Source organism: Echinops telfairi, unplaced genomic scaffold (genome assembly GCF_000313985.2).
Source record: "Echinops telfairi isolate 266 unplaced genomic scaffold, ASM31398v2 ScPeMD7_2010;HRSCAF=2546, whole genome shotgun sequence".
Classification (NCBI taxonomy): domain Eukaryota; kingdom Metazoa; phylum Chordata; class Mammalia; order Afrosoricida; family Tenrecidae; genus Echinops; species Echinops telfairi.
In genome coordinates this window covers 19,623,393-19,640,607 of record NW_022105908.1, presented here as the reverse complement: position 1 = coordinate 19,640,607, position 17,215 = coordinate 19,623,393, and the positions used below count along the sequence as shown (strand labels likewise).

The 17,215-nt window shown below is 60.1% G+C and overlaps 4 protein-coding genes across 7 annotated transcripts in view; 3 read left to right on the top strand and 1 right to left on the bottom strand.

Moving 5' to 3' along the window:
* KDM6B (lysine demethylase 6B) overlaps nucleotides 1-8,712 on the top strand; it is a 20,534-nt gene extending 11,822 nt beyond the window's left edge. The window contains exons 3-24 of one of the 4 annotated variants that reach the window (XM_004712915.3): nucleotides 25-102; nucleotides 343-485; nucleotides 578-719; nucleotides 908-1,006; nucleotides 1,102-1,321; nucleotides 1,408-1,500; nucleotides 1,587-1,748; nucleotides 1,849-2,022; nucleotides 2,114-2,458; nucleotides 2,554-4,739; nucleotides 4,819-4,945; nucleotides 5,076-5,181; nucleotides 5,922-6,127; nucleotides 6,245-6,309; nucleotides 6,391-6,462; nucleotides 6,557-6,705; nucleotides 6,847-6,961; nucleotides 7,045-7,232; nucleotides 7,404-7,545; nucleotides 7,938-8,064; nucleotides 8,152-8,322; nucleotides 8,411-8,712. In XM_004712915.3, coding sequence (XP_004712972.1) covers nucleotides 583-719; nucleotides 908-1,006; nucleotides 1,102-1,321; nucleotides 1,408-1,500; nucleotides 1,587-1,748; nucleotides 1,849-2,022; nucleotides 2,114-2,458; nucleotides 2,554-4,739; nucleotides 4,819-4,945; nucleotides 5,076-5,181; nucleotides 5,922-6,127; nucleotides 6,245-6,309; nucleotides 6,391-6,462; nucleotides 6,557-6,705; nucleotides 6,847-6,961; nucleotides 7,045-7,232; nucleotides 7,404-7,545; nucleotides 7,938-8,064; nucleotides 8,152-8,322; nucleotides 8,411-8,434 — 4,908 coding nt within the window. In that variant the 5' untranslated portion in view covers nucleotides 25-102; nucleotides 343-485; nucleotides 578-582 and the 3' untranslated portion in view covers nucleotides 8,435-8,712. Of the gene's footprint in view, nucleotides 1-6; nucleotides 103-342; nucleotides 486-577; nucleotides 720-907; nucleotides 1,007-1,101; nucleotides 1,322-1,407; nucleotides 1,501-1,586; nucleotides 1,749-1,848; nucleotides 2,023-2,113; nucleotides 2,459-2,553; nucleotides 4,740-4,818; nucleotides 4,946-5,075; nucleotides 5,182-5,921; nucleotides 6,128-6,244; nucleotides 6,310-6,390; nucleotides 6,463-6,556; nucleotides 6,706-6,846; nucleotides 6,962-7,044; nucleotides 7,233-7,403; nucleotides 7,546-7,937; nucleotides 8,065-8,151; nucleotides 8,383-8,410 lie in introns of those variants that run through there. The other 3 variants (XM_045293425.1, XM_030886475.2, XM_045293426.1) reach the window with 3 other exon arrangements.
* A 1,190-nt stretch (nucleotides 8,713-9,902) lies between these two features.
* Nucleotides 9,903-10,834, top strand: TMEM88 (transmembrane protein 88). Its single transcript, XM_004712916.2, has 2 exons — nucleotides 9,903-10,109; nucleotides 10,222-10,834. Exons 1-2 carry the CDS (start codon nucleotides 9,903-9,905, stop codon nucleotides 10,489-10,491), a joined length of 477 nt encoding a protein of 158 aa, XP_004712973.1. The 3' UTR covers nucleotides 10,492-10,834.
* Nucleotides 10,835-11,449: 615 nt separating this feature from the next.
* NAA38 (N-alpha-acetyltransferase 38, NatC auxiliary subunit) lies at nucleotides 11,450-12,586 on the bottom strand. The gene is made up of 3 exons (XM_004712917.3): nucleotides 12,144-12,586; nucleotides 11,752-11,935; nucleotides 11,450-11,610 (listed from the first exon to the last, which is right to left on the bottom strand). The coding sequence occupies exons 1-3, from the start codon at nucleotides 12,222-12,224 to the stop codon at nucleotides 11,498-11,500; spliced, it is 378 nt and encodes a 125-aa protein (XP_004712974.1). The 5' UTR covers nucleotides 12,225-12,586; the 3' UTR covers nucleotides 11,450-11,497.
* Nucleotides 12,180-16,481, top strand: LOC101658082 (cytochrome b5 domain-containing protein 1). The gene is made up of 4 exons (XM_004712918.2): nucleotides 12,180-13,009; nucleotides 13,096-13,172; nucleotides 13,269-13,487; nucleotides 13,903-16,481. Exons 1-4 carry the CDS (start codon nucleotides 12,850-12,852, stop codon nucleotides 14,131-14,133), a joined length of 687 nt encoding a protein of 228 aa, XP_004712975.1. The 5' UTR covers nucleotides 12,180-12,849; the 3' UTR covers nucleotides 14,134-16,481.
* Nucleotides 16,482-17,215: the final 734 nt, after the last annotated feature.

The window sequence follows — 17,215 nt, the reverse complement described above, 5'->3', positions numbered from 1 at the left end:
ACACGGGTGGTGATTGGCTTTCAGGGGAGCGAGAAAGCCCTGTGATTGGCCGGATCCCTGGAGCTCCCAGACGCAGTGAAAGGACGCGCCCCCCCAGGCCGGGTAAGCACCGCGGCTGTGCTGCTTGGCCCGCAGAGCTCCCAACTGGAAGCTGGGCAGCCCAGTCACACTGCTCCCTGACGTTTATTTGCCCTGTCTCCCAGTCAGTCTTCTGGGCCTCCCATCTGGAGAAAGCCAAGGCCTTGTTCCCAGGGCAGATGACAGAGTGGGCTCCACAGGCAGCCCAGCCGCCGTGCGGCACTGCGTGCTGGCCTGCCCCCCTCATCCCCCCCCTCTCTGTAGAATTGGCTGTGAAAGAGCCTGGACATCCATCTGGGGACGGTGGCATCTTCAGAGCGAGCGGCTGGAGCCGGACCATCGCCCCAGCTCTCTGGGGCAGGGGGCCGTGCCCGATCTCCAGGGCTCCTGGGGCCACTGCTGACCTGGTGAGACAGGGGCAGGTTGGGCAGGCCAGGCAGACATCTGCCACTCTGGCCAATCCCTCACTCAGATCACGGTCTCTTTTGCCCCAAACCAGGCTGGATGCATCGGGCAGTGGACTCTCCAGGGGCCCGCGCTGCACGGGAAGCCTTTGCCCTTGGGGGCCTGAGCTGTGCTGGGGCCTGGAGCTCCTGCCCGCCCCATCCCCCTCCTCGGAGCGCATGGCTGCCTGGAGGCAGGTGAGGACCTGGGCCCCCAGGCCTTCCTCTTCGCAACACCTGGTTTGTTTGTAGCGCCCATTCTGGATGTGCCACTCGTGGGTATCTGCCACTGGCGGTCTCAGTGGCTGTCCCTTCCCTACAGTCCCTTTCCCTAGGGGGTGAGACGAAACATCGTGCTTTACATAACAGATCTGTTGTTCCTTCAGGTGCTCGGCCAGCATCGGGCAGCCTCCCCTCTCTGCTCCCTTGCCCCCTTCACATGGCAGTAGCTCTGGGCATCCCAGCAAGTCATATTATGCCCCAGGGTGAGTGGGGGAGCAAAGGTGCTGAGGGTAGGAGGTAAGGCTGGGGCCTTGGGAGGCTCCCTTCTTCCTCAAGCTTGACCCCTTGTAATCTGTAGGACACCCGCTCCAAGACCCCTCCACGGGAAGCTGGAATCTCTGCATGGCTGTGTGCAGGCACTGCTGCGGGAGCCCGGCCAGCCAGGGCTCTGGGAACAGCTTGGGCAGTTGTACGAGTCGGAGCACGACAGTGAGGAGGCCGTGCGATGCTACCACAGTGCCCTCCGATATGGAGGAAGCATTGCCGAGCTGGGGCCCCGCCTCAACCGACTGCAGCAGGTATGGTGAGGTGGCAGCTGTCATGAGGCTGAGGGGTTGCCTCCTGGCTCAGCCCCTGCCTCAGGCCTGCCTCTGCTCTGACCCAGGCCCAGCTCTGGGGCTTTCATGCCGGCGCCTGCCAGCACCGAGCCAAGATCCTGCCCCCCTTGGAGCAAGTGTGGAACTTGCTGCACCTTGAGGTAAGGCTGGGGCTGCCTTCTGGGAGGGCCAGGGTGGAGCGGGCCAGGCCTGCATCCGTGCCTTCTCCTCCTGTTTTTGCCCTCAGCACAAGCGGAACTACGGGGCCAAGCGAGGGGGTCCCCCGGTGAAGCGAGCTGCTGAACCTCCAATGGTGCAGCCTGTTCCCCCCATAGCACTCGCAGGCCCTTCGGGGGAGGAGGGCCTTAGTCCCGGAGGCAAGCGCAGGAGAGGCTGCAACTCTGAGCAGGTAGGGTGGGTGGGTCTTAGGTGGGCAGGTAGGGTGTGCTGGTGGGTGGACGGCAGGCCCAGGGCAGGAAATGGGATCCTTACCCCCTTTTCTCTCCTAGGCTGGCCTTCCCCCAGGGCTGCCGCTGCCGCCACCACCATTGCCGCCACCACCGCCCCTGGCTGGCCTGGCCACCAGCCCCCCATTTCAGCTGCCCAAGCCAGGGCTGTGGAGTAACCTGCATGGAGATGCCTGGGGCACCGAGCGCAAGGGTTCAGTACTCCCAGAGCGCCAAGTGAGTCTCAGTCTAGCACTGTTCACCTCCCCCTTAGGAGTCCCTGCGACCTCACCCTCACGCCTCACCCGACCTATTCTCTCTTGTGTAGGAACAACGGCACTCACTGCCTCATCCGTATCCATACCCCGCTCCGGCCTACCCCGCGCACCCCCCTAGCCACCGGCTGGTCCCGGCTGCACCCCCAGGCCCGGGTCCCCGCCCCACAGGAGCAGAGAGCCATGGCTGCCCGCCTGCCACCCGTCCCCCCGGAAGTGACCTTAGAGAGAGCAGAGTTCAGAGGTCGCGGATGGACTCCAGCGTTTCACCAGCAGCAACCACCGCCTGCGTGCCTTACGCCCCTTCCCGGCCGCCCGGCCTCCCCGGCACCGCCACCAGCAGCAGCAGCAGCAGCAGCAACACTGGTCTCCGGGGCGTGGAGCCCAGCCCAGGCATTGTGAGGGCCCACTGGCCGTGGTGGGTGGTGGGTGGTGCTCCTGAGCCTACTGAGGTGGGCGTAGTAGCCATCTGACCACTCTCCTGTACTTGCAGCCCGGCAATGACCATTACCAAACTCCAGCGCTGGAGGTCTCCTCTCACCAGGGCCGATCAGGGCCCTCGGCACATAGCAGTCGGAAACCCTTCCTGGCGGCCCCTGTTGCCGCTCCCCACTTGCCCCTACTCCCTGGGCCCCCCTCACCCCCTCCACCCCCCTGCCCCCGCCTCTCACGACCCCCACCCCCTCCTGCCTGGTTGAAGGGCCCGGCCTGCCGGGCAGCCCGAGATGAAGGCGAGATCTTAGAGGAGCTCTTCTTTGGGGCTGAAGGACCCCCTCGCCCTCCCCCCCCACCCCACCCCCACCGTGAGGGCTTCTTGGGGCCTCCGGCTTCCCGCTTTTCTGTGGGCACTCAGGATTCGCACACCCCTCCCACTCCCCCAACCACCAGCAGTAGCAGTGGCAGCGGTGGGGGCAGCAGCAGCAGTGGCAGCCACAGCAGTAGTAGCCCTACAGGGCCTGTGTCCTTCTCACCCCCCTATCTGGCCAGAAGTATGGACACCCTCCCCCGGCCCCCGAGCCCATCACTGAGCCCCCAAGACCCCTCCCTTGCCTCGCTGACTCTTGCCCTGCCTCCAGCCCCGCCCTCCTCCTGCCACCAAAATACCTCAGGAAGCTTCAGGCGCCCGGAGAGCCCCCGGCCCAGGGTCTCCTTCCCAAAGACCCCCGAGGTGGGGCCGGGGCCACCCCCAGGCCCCCTGAGTAAAGCCCCTCAGCCTGTGCCGCCCAGGGTCAGAGAGCTGCCGACCCAAGGCCCTCGGCTCTTTGACTTCCCCCCTACCCCCCTGGAGGACCAGTTTGAGGAGCCCGCTGAGTTCAAGATCCTACCCGATGGGCTGGCCAACATCATGAAGATGCTGGACGAATCCATCCGCAAGGAGGAGGAGCAGCAGCAGCAGGAGGCAGGCGTCGCCCCCCCACCCCCCATGAAGGAGTCCTTTGCATCTCTGCAGCCTCCGCTTCCCACTGATGCAACCCCGGCCACCGCCTCCACCACGACCGCCGCTGCCACCACCGCCGCCCAGGAAGAGGAGAAGCCACCACCAGCCCTACCACCCCCACCGCCTCTAGCCAAGTTCCCTCCGCCCCCGCAGCCACAGCCGCCCCCACCCCCACCGCCCCCCAGCCCAGCTAGCCTGCTCAAATCCTTGGCCTCCGTGCTGGAGGGACAGAAGTACTGTTACCGCGGGACTGGAGCAGGTGTTCCCACCCGGCCTGGGCCCTTGCCTGCCACTCAGTATTCCCCCAGCCCCCCATCAGGTGCTACCGCCCTGCCGCCCACCTCAGCGGTCCCTAGCGCCCAGGGCTCCCCACAGCCCTCCGCTTCGTCATCTCCGTTCTCTACCTCAGGCGGGCCCTGGGCCCGGGAGCGAAGGGCAGGTGAAGAGCCAGCCCCAGGCCCCACGACCCCCACCCCACCGCCCCCACCCCTGCCGCTGCCCCCTGCCCGCTCTGAGTCCGAGGTGCTGGAAGAGATCAGCCGGGCTTGTGAGACGCTTGTGGAGCGGGTGGGCCGGGGTGCTGCAGACCCAGTGGACACAGCAGTGCCGGCCGACAGTGGGACTGAGCGGCCGTCACCTCCCTTCCAGGCCAAGGAAGAGAGTGGGGGGGTGGCAGCCGCAGCGGTTGCGGTGGCCCCAGGGCCCGGCAGCAGCAAGCGGAGACAGAAGGAGCACCAGAAAGAGCACCACCGGTGGCACAGGCGGGCTTGTAAGGACAGCGCTGGCCGGCGGCCCCGTGAGGGCAGGGCCAAGGCCAAGGCCAAGGCCCCCAAAGAAAAGAGTCGCCGGGTGCTGGGGAACCTGGACCTGCAGAGCGAGGAGATCCAGGGTCGAGAGAAGGTCCGGCCTGAGCTGGGTGGGGCCTCCAAGGCCAAGCCACCCACAGCTCCCGCCCCCCCACCGGCTCCTGCCCCATCTGCCCAGCCCTCGCTGCCATCAGCCCCCGTCCCGGGGAAGAAGGCTAGAGAGGACGCGCCTGGGCCACCAGGCGTCAGCCGGGCCGACATGCTGAAGCTACGCTCCCTTAGTGAGGGGCCCCCCAAGGAACTGAAGATCCGCCTCATCAAGGTAGAGAGTGGCGACAAGGAGACTTTCATCGCCTCCGAGGTGGAGGAACGGCGGCTGCGCATGGCGGACCTCACCATCAGCCACTGCGCTGCCGATGTCGTGCGTGCCAGCAAGTGAGTCAGGAGCCATCACCGCAGGGTGGCCCCAGCTTGCACCCCCAGCCTTGGTCCTTACTCAACTGCCCTCCCACAGGAATGCCAAGGTCAAAGGGAAGTTTCGAGAGTCTTACCTGTGCGCTGCCCAGTCTGTGAAACCGAAGATCAACACTGAGGAGAAGCTACCCCGGGAAAAACTCAACCCACCCACCCCTAGCATCTATGTATGTGTGCCACTGGAGCTCAGGCCAGCCCTGGCAGAGGGTCTGAAACAGTGTTGAGGGGCATTGGGTGGGGAGCTCTCAGCCTGGGACAGGGCTCTGACCCCTGCCCTCCCTCTCTCTGGTCCTTCAGCTGGAGAGCAAACGGGATGCCTTCTCTCCCGTGCTGTTGCAGTTCTGTACAGACCCGCGCAATCCCATCACTGTGATCCGGGGCCTGGCAGGCTCCTTGCGGCTCAGTGAGTGTGCGTGGGGGGGTGGGGGGTGTCAGTGGGGGAGGGCAGCCTGAAGAACCCTCAATGAGCTCCCACTTGAGAAGCTCCGGGCCATGGCTTTCCCTGATCGCCCCCCCACAGTCACACACACAGGTCATTTCTGAGGGGTGTTTGGGGTGCTGTGCCAACTGGCCGCACCTTTGTCTCCTGTCTGCCTAGGGCCAAAAGTGGGAGAGTAGAAGGGCATGTCTATTAGCCTGTTATCGAGTCCATTCTGATTTTGGGGGTACAATTGAGCCAAAGCATACGGACTATAGAAACCCCATAATTGGGGGCATTTTCTCTTTTCCAGTAATTTAAAGATTAAATTACATAAAAGTAGAAAAACATACTATGAACACAAAACGGGCCCTCTATCCCATCAGCAGCCTTCTGTGCGCATGGCTGTGCCTCTCCCCGACTGAATGTTGTGGGAAGCACACTGTTGGCACGCACTTCACTCGGTCTTCAACTGAGTCACTTCCATCAGCACCATTCATTGAGCTCCCCCGGTGCCAGGTGCTGTGCCCATGTGGTGTCCTGCACCCCTGAGCAGGGACGGAGGGCCTGAGGCTTGGAGCAGCTGCAGGGGGGTGGGGGACTGAGGACCCAGGTAGAGTTCTGGCCTGTGGCCACCCTGCTAGGGGCTGCTGGGAGTTCGAAGGGAAAGCTTGGGTTGGGGTCTTGCCCTCTGCCCCGACGCCCTGCATGGCCCTCCTTTGCAGACTTGGGCCTCTTCTCCACCAAGACGCTGGTGGAGGCGAGTGGCGAGCACACGGTGGAGGTGCGCACCCAGGTACAGCAGCCCTCGGATGAGAATTGGGACCTGACAGGCACACGACAGATCTGGCCCTGCGAGAGTTCCCGTTCCCACACCACCATTGCCAAGTATGCGCAGTATCAGGCCTCCTCCTTCCAGGAGTCCCTGCAGGTGAGTGGAATGAAGCAGAACGAGGGCCAGGTGCAGGGGTGCTTGGCTAGAGGGGAGCTGGGGCGGGGAGGGCCCCTGGAAGGCCACCGACCTCGGCCTGGCTACTCCCCTGAGCAGGAAGAGAAGGAGAGCGAGGACGAGGAATCGGAGGAGCCGGACAGCACCACGGGAACCCCTCCGAGGTACGACTCTGCCCACTGCATGTGTGGCTCCTGCCCTCCCCCTGCGGCCTCTCCACCAACCTGCGCTCCTCCTCTCCGCAGCAGTGCGCCAGACCCGAAGAACCATCACATCATCAAGTTTGGAACCAACATCGACCTGTCTGATGCCAAGCGGTCAGTGGGGGAAGGCCAAGGCCAGCCGGGTGGGGGCAGAGTGCTGCTGGGCTGGGCGGCCCCGCTCATCCTTGCTGGCCCTTCACCACTACAGGTGGAAGCCCCAGCTGCAGGAACTTCTGAAGCTGCCCGCCTTTATGCGAGTCACATCCACAGGCAACATGCTGAGCCACGTGGGCCACACCATCCTGGGCATGAACACAGTGCAGCTGTACATGAAGGTCCCGGGCAGCCGGACGCCAGGTACACACTGAGCGTGCGCTAGAAGCATGCTCCTTAGTGGTGGAGATGTCTCTTCCCTCAGCCTATGAGGCACAAGGGGTGGGGTGGGGTGGTTGGGGGAGCCGTCTCTGGTCAGCCATGCCGCTCTGCTGCCCCCCGCAGGCCACCAGGAGAACAACAACTTCTGCTCTGTCAACATCAACATCGGCCCAGGCGACTGCGAGTGGTTCGCAGTGCACGAGCATTACTGGGAGACCATCAGCGCCTTCTGTGACCGGTGTGTGCCACCCTCTGCCAGTCTCCTTGTCGCACGGCGTCCCTGAGCCCTCAGGGCCCCCCTGACCCTGTTGCCACCCGCAGGCACGGCGTGGACTACCTGACGGGCTCCTGGTGGCCAATTCTAGAGGACCTCTATGCCTCCAATATCCCTGTGTACCGCTTCGTGCAGCGCCCAGGAGACCTCGTGTGGATCAACGCGGGGACCGTGCACTGGGTGCAGGCCACCGGCTGGTGCAACAACATCGCCTGGAATGTGGGTCCCCTCACTGGTGAGCAGACAGGTGGTGCAGAGCCACTCAGCCACTGTGAGGGGCAGGCCCCCGGGAACCCCTTGGGGCTGGGGCTGGGGCTGGGCGGTTCCCAGCTCTGAGGAGGAGTCTGGCTTGTGACTGGGGACTGCTCGGGAGTCCTATAGTGAGTGCGCTTTCCGGCCTATGCAGCCTATCAATACCAGCTCGCTCTGGAACGGTATGAGTGGAATGAAGTGAAGAATGTCAAGTCCATCGTGCCCATGATTCATGTGTCCTGGAACGTGGCTCGCACCGTCAAAATCAGCGACCCCGACTTGTTTAAGATGATCAAGTGAGGCCCCTATTGGGGTGGGAGTCCCTCCATCCCTGCCTGTCCCATCCTTGTGCCCTTCCTGAACCCATCCCCTACTGTACTGTCTACTACGTGTCCAGCAGTGTGTGCTGAAGATCTTGCAGCAGGGGAGGAGGCTGCTAAGGTCCCTGGTCTCCTGGTAATTTTCCAGAGGCAAATAGAAAAACCAAAAAAACCCGTGAAAAGTCTGCACGGTGCCAGAGCTCTGAAATGCTATGCGAGTCTGGGCCGGAGCCTGAAGTCTGGCGGGGCCTTTGAAGGAGGGCTCCAGAGCTGAAGGCTCCTGGTGGCTGGCCCCCACCCCACTCCAACTCTACCCTCCCCGGACCCCTCTGCTGGCAGCCCCGCCTCACCACCGCCTCTGCCCCTAGGTTCTGCCTTCTGCAGTCCATGAAGCACTGCCAGGTGCAGCGGGAGAGCCTCGTGCGGGCAGGGAAGAAAATTGCCTACCAGGGCCGGGTCAAAGACGAGCCTGCCTACTACTGCAACGAGTGCGATGTGAGGGCCCTCCTGTGCCTCCCCATCCTGCCCCCGGCCCCCCACGAGTGGCCCGCCCTCCTCACGGCCGCCTCCTTGCCTCCCCAGGTGGAGGTGTTCAACATCCTGTTCGTGACAAGTGAGAACGGCGGCCGCAACACGTACCTGGTGCACTGCGAGGGCTGCGCGCGGCGCCGCAGCGCGTGCCTGCAGGGCGTGGTGGTCCTGGAGCAGTACCGCACCGAGGAGCTGGCGCAGGCCTACGACGCCTTCACCTTGGTGAGCCCCGAGGAGGGCGGGCCGCGCCGCGGCCGGGGGGCCCCTGGCGCCCGCCCCTGAGCCCCCCCCCTTGCCTTCCGCTCCGCAGGCCCCCGCCAGCACGACGCGATGAGCCCGGACGCCCCGCCCAGCGGCGCCGGCCGCGGGGCCACCAGCACACGCCTGGGCTGGACCTAGGTCCCGCCTTGGGCCCGGGAAGGGGGTCGGGCCCAGCCCGTCCTCCCTATTGGCAGCTCCCCTCACTTAATTTATTGAAAAAGAAAACGTTTTTTTAAACAAATAGGAAAAAAGGAAAAAAAAAAAAAAAAGGGAGGCGGGAGGGGGCTGGCAGCCCCGGCCCGCCCGCCAGCGCCCCCCACCGACTTTGGCCTTTCAAGCAACAGACACAAGCCGCGGGCTCCGCGGCGGCGGCGGCGGGGCTCCCGCACGGGTTGGTCCGCGCCCGCGCGCGCACCGACGGGGCGGCGGCCGAGGTGCTGGATGAGTCTTTCTGTGGGCTTCCCCTCCCCCGAGCTTCTTTTTTACGGCCAACGCTAGCTGCGACCCTGTCCGTGTCTGTCCGCTCGGTTATGATTTGTATTTTCTGGATGTTTCTTTTCCGGTTTTTAATTTATAGCAGTCCCACACACCTCTATTTATTCATTTTTGGGAAAACCCGAATTCCCGCGCCCCACGCCATCCCGCCCGCCCGCCGCCGGGCTCCTTGTGCCCCTGTGTGTCCGGGCCCAGTCTGTCCGTCTCCGCCCGCCCGCCCGCCGGCGGCTCCAGCCGGGTTCTCATGGTGCTCAAACCCGCTCCCCTCCCCTGCGTCCTGCACTTTCTCGGACCAGCCCCCCACGCCAGACCTGACCCCAACCCCGCCCGAGGGTGAGCGACTCCTGTACTGTAGGGGAAGAAGTGGGAACTGAAATGGTATTTTGTAAAAAAAATAAAATAAAAAAATTTAAAAAGTTTTAAAGACAGAACTATGAGGAAAACCACCCCCCTCCTCCCCAGCCCCAGCCCATTTTAAACACGGACTTAGTTTTTAAGTGTGAAACAGCCCAGGGCTATGTCCCCCTTCTGGGACAGGGACCCTCAGGGTGAGTTTCTCTGGGGCTTTGTTTTTCGTTTGGTGTCTTTTACCCCCAAATCTCTCCATGCTGGGGCTGCGGAGGGCTGGGGGTTTACAGGCCCGCTCCTCGCACTGCACTGTCTCTCTGCCCCAGGGGCAGAGGGGTCTTCCCACCCTTCCCCTATTTTTGGTGATTTTTGTGTGAGAATATTAATATTAAAAATAAAAGCCGAAAAAAATCCTGTTTCGCTAATGTGCTGGTGATCTGATCGCAGGGCAGGCACGGGGAGGAGGGCGGCAGGGCAAGATGGATGGGGAGGGATTGAGCAGCCCCTGCTGGGCCGGCGAGCCCTCCCAGGAGGCGCCTGAGGAATGTCCAGAGCTCTGGATGGGGGGTGCCTAATCCTAGAGCTGCATTCCAGGATAAGGGGGGTGGGGTGAGGTGGGTGGGGAGAGGCTGTGCCGGGGGAGGGGCAGGAAAGGGCTATAAGGGCCGCGGCCCCGGCGGGAGGGAGCCAGGAGGGCCATGGCGGATATCCCCGGGGCGCAGCGTTCGGTGCCCGGCGGCCCAGAGCCCAGGGACCCCCTGGATTGCTGGGCCTGTGCTGTCCTGGTAACGGCTCAGAACCTGTTGGTGGCTGCCTTCAACCTGCTTCTGCTGGCGCTGGTGCTGGGGACCATCCTGTTGCCCGCCGTCACCATGCTGGGCTTCGGCTTCCTCTGCCACTCCCAGGTGAGCGTGCGGGGCTTGTGTGTGCGTGTACATCATGCTGATGGCGGGCGGTATTTGGTGCCTTTGGTGCTTCCGGTCCACTGGGGCCTTATGCCGCCTTCTCCTCCCACAGTTCCTGCGCTCCCAGGCACCCCCTTGCACGTCGCACCTCAGGGATCCGGGCTTCACGGCCCTGCTGGTCACCGGGTTCCTCCTCCTCGTGCCGCTGTTCGTACTTGCCCTGGCCAGCTACCGCCGCCTCTGCCTGCGCCTCCGCCTGGCCGACTGCCTTGTGCCCTACAGCCGAGCCCTCTACCGGCGCAGGCGTAGCCCACAGCCGCGACAAAACCGATCCTCATCGGGACCCCAGACCCTGTCCACGACCGGAAAGGTCTGGGTCTGAAGACCCCACAAGTCGAGGACTTGAAGCAGGAGCTCCTGACCAGCCCTGCCTGAGCCGGGATCGGCGCGCGCCCCCACCCCGACCAGAAAGAGCTGGAGACTGTGGACCCAATGCTGGTGAAACCCAGGCACAACTCGGAAAACCCACTTTTCTCTCCCGGAATGTCCACACCTGAATCCTAACAATCTGGGCTGGACCCTGCACACCTTACCAAGGTCCCTGTTGTGACTAGGACAGCTGAACTCCTTAACTGAAGTGGCCCCTCTGGCATTTAAGAGGCTGGGGAGGGGGAAGGGCTGCAGCAATTACACTATCAATAAAGACTTAGTCAACTGTTATTCTACTCCCGTAGAGTTACAGCTCTACCCTGTCCTAGGAACTCCTGGATGGTAGGGAGTTCTGCGAGTTGTTTTTTAAACGGTGGTGGGGTCCTGGAGCCAAAAGGGCAGCAGAAATAACATGCGTGCCTAGTGCCCAGAAGCAGGAAATGTGTGCTGGGCTAGGCACGTGCATCCTCCAGTCGCCTGTCCTTCCCTTATCGCATCTGCAGGTTCTTCCTGGCCAGACCCCAGGGGTCTGCCCCTGGCCCCAGTCAGAGTCACCTCCCCATCAATTGAGTGGACAGGCTCAGCCTGTCCTGTCCTGTTCCCCTCGGGGACCTGAGCCCGTTCTTTGACCTCGGCTCAGAGGAACTCAGTGTTGCCAGGCCGGGTAGGAAAACAATGGGCCTTCCGGAGCAGGATGACACCCCATCCGCCACAATCCTGGAGCCACTCCTGTGTGGGAGGAATGAGATGGAGGGCCACCCTAGGGACTATTTTTCCCCCCCGCACCAAACCCCCTTCACCGGGGGGGTAACCTGGCATCCCTGAACGTTCACCTTGGCACAGTCTGGACCTCAGATAAACCTTTACGATGTGGGTGTGTAATCCTTGTCTTGGCTACACTCACGCACGCATTTCCGATACAAGTTTAATGAAGTCTGAAAAGCTTGCGCGATCTGCAGTCAGAGATAGGGAGGCCCCGCCAGGCTCTCTCTCTGCACCTCTATAGAAACGATGTGGTGTCCGGGTACCATTGCCAGACCCAGCACACGGGGTTCCCCGGCAGAAAAGGAATCTGGAAAGAAGGGTCAGAGCATCAGGGAGGCAAGCCAGGGTCAGCCCTGCCCCTCCTGAACCACGACAAGCATCACAAAACAAAGGGTATGACGGGGCCCGATGCCTTCCCTAGGCGGGTGTGCATTCCCGGGACACTGACCCGACGGCTTGAGGAACTCCTGCGCTGAGCCTAGGATGACATTGCAGTCGCGATCGGTGCAGAGGAAGCAGCCGACCAGAGTCCGCCCGTCGGTCATGCGAATGCGCATAGTCTTGTTAAGAAGCGCCTCCAGCTGCTGCCGGGCACGCGCGGCCGGCGAGTCCTCCTGCTCTCCATCCGTGTCCTGCACGGGGCGGGGCAAACGCTCACACCACGCAGCCCTTAGCAACCGCCCCCCCCGCCCGCAAAACCACAGCTCCCGGCAGCCCGGGGGACATTCACATGGAGCCTAGAGGCTGCCGGGAGCTGTAGTTCTCCAGCCTCCACCCACCTCGCCCTCCCATCTTGCTGTCCGCCTGCCCCGCGCTCCCAGACCCCAAGCCCGCGCTCACCCCAGCGCTGGAGCTGCTTTGACGTCGGCTACAACACCCATTCTCCTCTCGTAGCAGCATCGTGGGCCCAGCTCCGGCCATTTACTCTGGGGCCTCCTCCCGGCCCTCCAACTTCCCGAAAACCTTTCGGGTCGGTGGCCTGAGATCTCGCGAGCGCTCCCAACCTCCTTTCCTTCCGCGAGATCACTTCTTTTCTCCTGCTCGTCTCCTCGGCAACTGCAGAGATCTCGCGATCTTTCCCGGCGCTGGAGCCGAAGCCTAGTACATTGGGCGTCTTAAGATATCGCGAGAAAGCATCGCTTTCGTTTCTAATACATCTTTTAGCAGCCCAGGCATTTTTAGCGAGACGATTTTCTTTCAGAACCTTCTGCCTCGCGAGGTAATGTGTACCACATATTCCGGTAGCTCTGACCCGAAATCAACTCGACGGCAAAGAGTTTGGGAGTCTTTGGGGGGACGTTTTATGTGCCAGAGCCTGGCACCTGGAAGACACTGCATTTCCCGTGAGCACTTGCAGCCCAAGCCCTCCCCTTCGCGACGCAATGGTTGATCTCAGTGGACGGTGGCCGGAAAAGGACAATGGTCTCCATGCCAGCGGGTAAACGCGCTCCCCTTAGCTCCTGACTTTGGAGGCAGATGTCGTTGTGAGAATTTTCTGGGGAGCAAAGGAGCAGTTGAGGAGCCGGTGACTCGTGGAGCCAGAATCATGCGGCGCCGGGGCTTAGTAGCCGGGCCAGACTTTGAATATTTCCGCCGTCGCTATTTCACGCCAGGGGAGGTGGCCCAACACAACCGGGCCGAGGACCTCTGGGTGTCTTACCTGGGCTCCGTGTATGATCTGACGCCGCTGGCTCAGGAGTACAAGGGTGAGCGCCCGCCGTGGGGCCGGGGGTGTTGTGGGGTGGGCGCCCGGCTCTTGGCAGTCGGAGTGACGGCGGCTGCTCCTTCTCAGGGGACTTACTGCTGAAACCCATCGTGGAGGTTGCAGGCCAGGACATCAGCCACTGGTTTGACCCAAAGACCAGAGACGTGAGTGGTGCTTGGACCTGGGGGCGGGGCGGGAGGGGCGGCTGGAGCCCCAGACAGTGACTGCCCGGACGTCCGCGCCCCTGCCCTGCTTTAAAGATTCGCAAGCACATAGATCCTCTGACCGGCGCCCTGAAGTACCGCACCCCGCGGGGTCGCTTCCTGCACATCCCCCCTCCGCTGCCCCGTTCGGACTGGGTCAATGATTTCGGGAAGCCCTGGTGGCAAGGGTCGCGGTACCAGGTCGGGCGACTGTCCCAGAAGACCCGCCACATCCGCATCATTAACACGCTCACTTCGCAGGAGCACACGTTGGAGGTGAGAACTGGAAGCCGGGGTGGGGGCACCGGAGGGAGGGAGCTGGGAATCCTAGCCGACCTCCTGGTGGACCATCAGCTCTCCCTAACAGGAGGGACTTCCCCTCCTGCCTCCCTCCACAATGCCCACCCTACTGGGGCCTGAGGGAAAACACACCACCAGGTCCCAGGGTTGGCAATCCCAGGAGCATCTGGGTCTTCATAAGCCCGGCAGGGGTTACAATGTTGGTGATGATGGGCCAGCCGGCAGGTGGACTCTCCTGTTAGCCTGTCGTCAGGAGGAGGTGAGTGTCCGGCAGCTTTGGCACGACTGTGGATCCCAGCTCCATCATCCCGTGGGCTCTTGGCTTTAGCTTGGCTGTGGGGTCTGTGTTCCATTCAGATTTCTGGGGACTCAGTGCTTCTGTGTACTCTAGGTGGGGGCCCCGGAATCAATGTGGGAAATCCTACACCGCTATCTTCCCTATAATGCACATGCCGCCAGCTACACATGGAAATACGAAGGGAAGGAGCTGAAAATGGACAGTACTCTGGAGGAGAACGGCATCGGGGATGAAGACGAAGAATTTGACCTGCTCGACATGGACAGTGAGCTCTATACACCGGCACTGCTGCTCTACTTCAACGATGACCTCACGGAGCTCTAGGGAAGGGTTCCGATGCTTCCATACACTGGAGACCTATTTTGAGTTTGGCTGTTTCTAGGCCCCGAAGGAGAAGGAAAAGAGGGGGTGGGAAGTGTCTGTATCTAGACCTCCACTCTTCTCACAAAACTGGCCTATTTGGCTCAGGAAAGGTCCTCTACCCCACATCCGTTACAATGGGGGAGAATCATAGAAGTGAATTCATTGATTTTTAATGATACAAGGAAATGAAGATTATTAGGAAGATGTAGAAAAGCATGTCAGATAGAAATTAGGGAGGACTTTTTTGATAGAAATGGAAGTCCTACACAGGGATGAGGTAGCGTATACACATACATACATACATGGCGGTAATGAGATACCTGCACAAAGTTAGCAATAGGAAATCTCTAAGTTGACCATACAAAACTGGACTCTCTGGTAGCTACCAGGTAATTCAAGCTAGGTGTTCTATGTACCCTTTTTGATACAACTACTCACTAAGCTGGTGACAACTACCATTTACTTTCGAGATGTCTTCTGAGACTTGGAAATATTTAATAGCACGAGAGCACACCTAGTTAGTGACCAGCAGAGCCAGATTGGAAAGCCGTGTCCACCGCCCCAAAGCTCTTGTTCTTCTCCATGGAAAGGGACAGTAGCCTCAAGTCTGGTGCATGCCAACATTTGTACCCGCTGCTTGCAGACCACGCGCTGGGGGTGTGGGTTTGTGTCAGGAGGCCAGTTGTGCGCTGGGGCCCTGTTATGTAGCCAGCCACTCTGGGGAGTGAGCCGTGTTCTTCAGTGGCAAAGAGCCAGGGAAGGGCAAGTGGCCTCTAGCAACTGAGGCCAATTCCATAGCACACTTTCTCCCCTGGTGTTTTGAGACTAAGAGGTGGATTCTTCCTCGAGGAAACAGTGGGGGAAGGGCCTGGGGAGTGGACCACTTTGGACGGAGGAGCAGATTAGGGCAAGCAGGGAACTAAGGTCAGGAGCAGCTGCGCACCTAGGGAAGGGGAGGGAGACGGGCTGAGTCTGCAGAAGGGATTTGAGAGAAGTAGAGGAGCCAACAAGTCGGACAACGCGCAGTGACCAAAAGAGAACAGCCCTGGGGCAGCAGCCAGATCCGACAGCTGTAAGCGTAAACTTGGGAGTTTTCTGAGGGGCTAAGGAGGAGCCCTGGTGGCACAGTGGTTCCTTGTCAGTTCGAAACCACCGGCCACTCTGTGGGAGAAAGAGAAGGTTTTCTACTCCTGTAAAGGTAGTTGGAAACCCACCGTGGCAGCTGTACCCTGGCCTGTGGGGTCGTCGTGAGTTGGGATTGACTCGGAGACACGAGGTTTGAACAAAGGTGGACACATCCTTATTGCCTTCAGCAGCATCCGAGCTTACTGGGAGACCGAGTGCTTCGCTTCCCTCCCGTGTAACGCAGGAGTCCATGAGTTATCTGAACCGATCGTTCTGATGCTTATTGAACCCAGCAGTTGTTTCACCTGTATCTTGTTTGCTTAGTTAAACCCTAAACACTGTTAAGAACTGAAGAAGATTGTTCTCTGTGACAGCCGCAGGGCTCTTGTGTGCCCAGGTGGTATGCCCATTTTCCTGCCTGAACCTGCCCGCTCCATTCTTGTGCTTCAGCATCTCTCACCAGAAACACCCCTCTCTCCACACAGCCCGTAATGATCTCTGCAGCCCGTCTTCTTTCCTCTAAGCCACCATACCTCTTGCCTGAGCTGCTCTAGAAGCTTCCCAACCTGTCCCTCATTTCCACCTGCCCTCCACACACCAGCGTGATCTTTGAAGAACAAGTATAACCAGTGAACCTTCCTGCCCCCAAGCCCTCTGTGACTCCCAGTTGTTTTTGGAATAAAGACCCAACGGCAGAACCTTGCGTAACTGAAGCCTGCATGCCTCATCACCCGCGCACGCCCCATCCCTTAACAGTCTTCTTTGTTCGCTGTGCGAAGCCACACTGCTGGCTTTCATTCCAGAAGTGTCTTCCTGTGCCATCACACAGACTTTGCATCTGCTTGGCAACCCCGCCCCCTCACCCCCCATGGACCCAAGACGTTTCTTTCTCAAGGAGGCCTCAGACTTTTTGGTCAAGGTCAAGACCAACAGAACCAGTTGCCATCAAGTTGCTTCTGACTCATGGCAACTCTTAAGAGTCCCAGTTAAAGAAGGCTTTTCTGAGAGCCGTGAAGTAAGCACTGGGAGTACGTGCTACCTGTCGTTCCAAAATGAAGGGTGTGATTAACTGCCAGGATGCTAGATTGGAAGCCCTAAGGGCGGAGACCCTGTCCCTCTTGTTCACTGCGGCTTCCTGGGGCTGGACACCCAAATTGCTGGTCAATAAAATTTGTTTGGCAGAACGGAAATGTTTAAGTGAATTTATGTGTAGTAGGTCACGAACAGGGTGTTGTGCCCTGGGAGGCAAGGCCAAGAAGAGGTCATGGGACAGGGGTCTCTTTCTGACAGACCAAAAGTTGCTTGGGACAGACTCTTCCTTTCATCAGATTTTTTTTTTTTTTTAAGCAACTCACCTGTTATTTCCCTGTATGGCCACCAGGTGGCTGTAATGGCCCACGAAATCGGAAGGGCCCAGGGGAGGAAAACCTGAGATTTATGGTAGGGAGGGCAACACGAACTCCCTGCGGTTGAGGCCACTTTAACTCATAGCGACCCTCGGAAAAACCACATGGACACAGTTCTACTAGAATCAGATTTATTCCAGCGTTTGAGAATGTTATTTTTTGAGAAATTTATTTTTTACAAGTACAGTAAAAGTGCAATTTGAAAAGTAAAACATTGATATTGGGATATGACCAGTAGGAGGTTGTAATTTCAGGTGTGCTGTGTATAGGCTGACACAGAGCTGAAACAAGGCGTGAACATCAAGGGGAAAAAACAGACAACTAAATTTTAAAAGAATAATAGTAATAACACAGCTCAGTTTGAAAGTAATTTGTGTATGAGGCGGGGAGGGGGGCTCTAAGATAGATGTGGTGATTGTACAACTCCCCTTGATGTGTTTGAACGATCGGACTGTTCAATTGTGTGATACGTGAATTATATGCCAGTAAAACTTGAAAAAATATTTTTTTTT

What these genes read in the sequence shown, in the direction of transcription:
- LOC101658082 (XM_004712918.2), top strand. Translation starts at nt 12,850, where the DNA reads ATGCGGCGCCGGGGCTTAGTAGCCGGGCCAGACTTTGAATATTTCCGC. An exon ending in GCTGGCTCAGGAGTACAAGG is followed by an intron (nt 13,010 to 13,095) that starts GTGAGCGCCCGC and finishes GCTCCTTCTCAG; the next exon opens with GGGACTTACTGCTGAAACCC. An exon ending in TTGACCCAAAGACCAGAGAC is followed by an intron (nt 13,173 to 13,268) that starts GTGAGTGGTGCT and finishes CCTGCTTTAAAG; the next exon opens with ATTCGCAAGCACATAGATCC.
- TMEM88 (XM_004712916.2), top strand. Translation starts at nt 9,903, where the DNA reads ATGGCGGATATCCCCGGGGCGCAGCGTTCGGTGCCCGGCGGCCCAGAG. An exon ending in GCTTCCTCTGCCACTCCCAG is followed by an intron (nt 10,110 to 10,221) that starts GTGAGCGTGCGG and finishes CTCCTCCCACAG; the next exon opens with TTCCTGCGCTCCCAGGCACC.
- NAA38 (XM_004712917.3), bottom strand. Translation starts at nt 12,224, where the DNA reads ATGGCCGGAGCTGGGCCCACGATGCTGCTACGAGAGGAGAATGGGTGT. An exon ending in AAAGCAGCTCCAGCGCTGGG is followed by an intron (nt 11,936 to 12,143) that starts GTGAGCGCGGGC and finishes CGCCCCGTGCAG; the next exon opens with GACACGGATGGAGAGCAGGA. An exon ending in GGAGTTCCTCAAGCCGTCGG is followed by an intron (nt 11,611 to 11,751) that starts GTCAGTGTCCCG and finishes CCTTCTTTCCAG; the next exon opens with ATTCCTTTTCTGCCGGGGAA.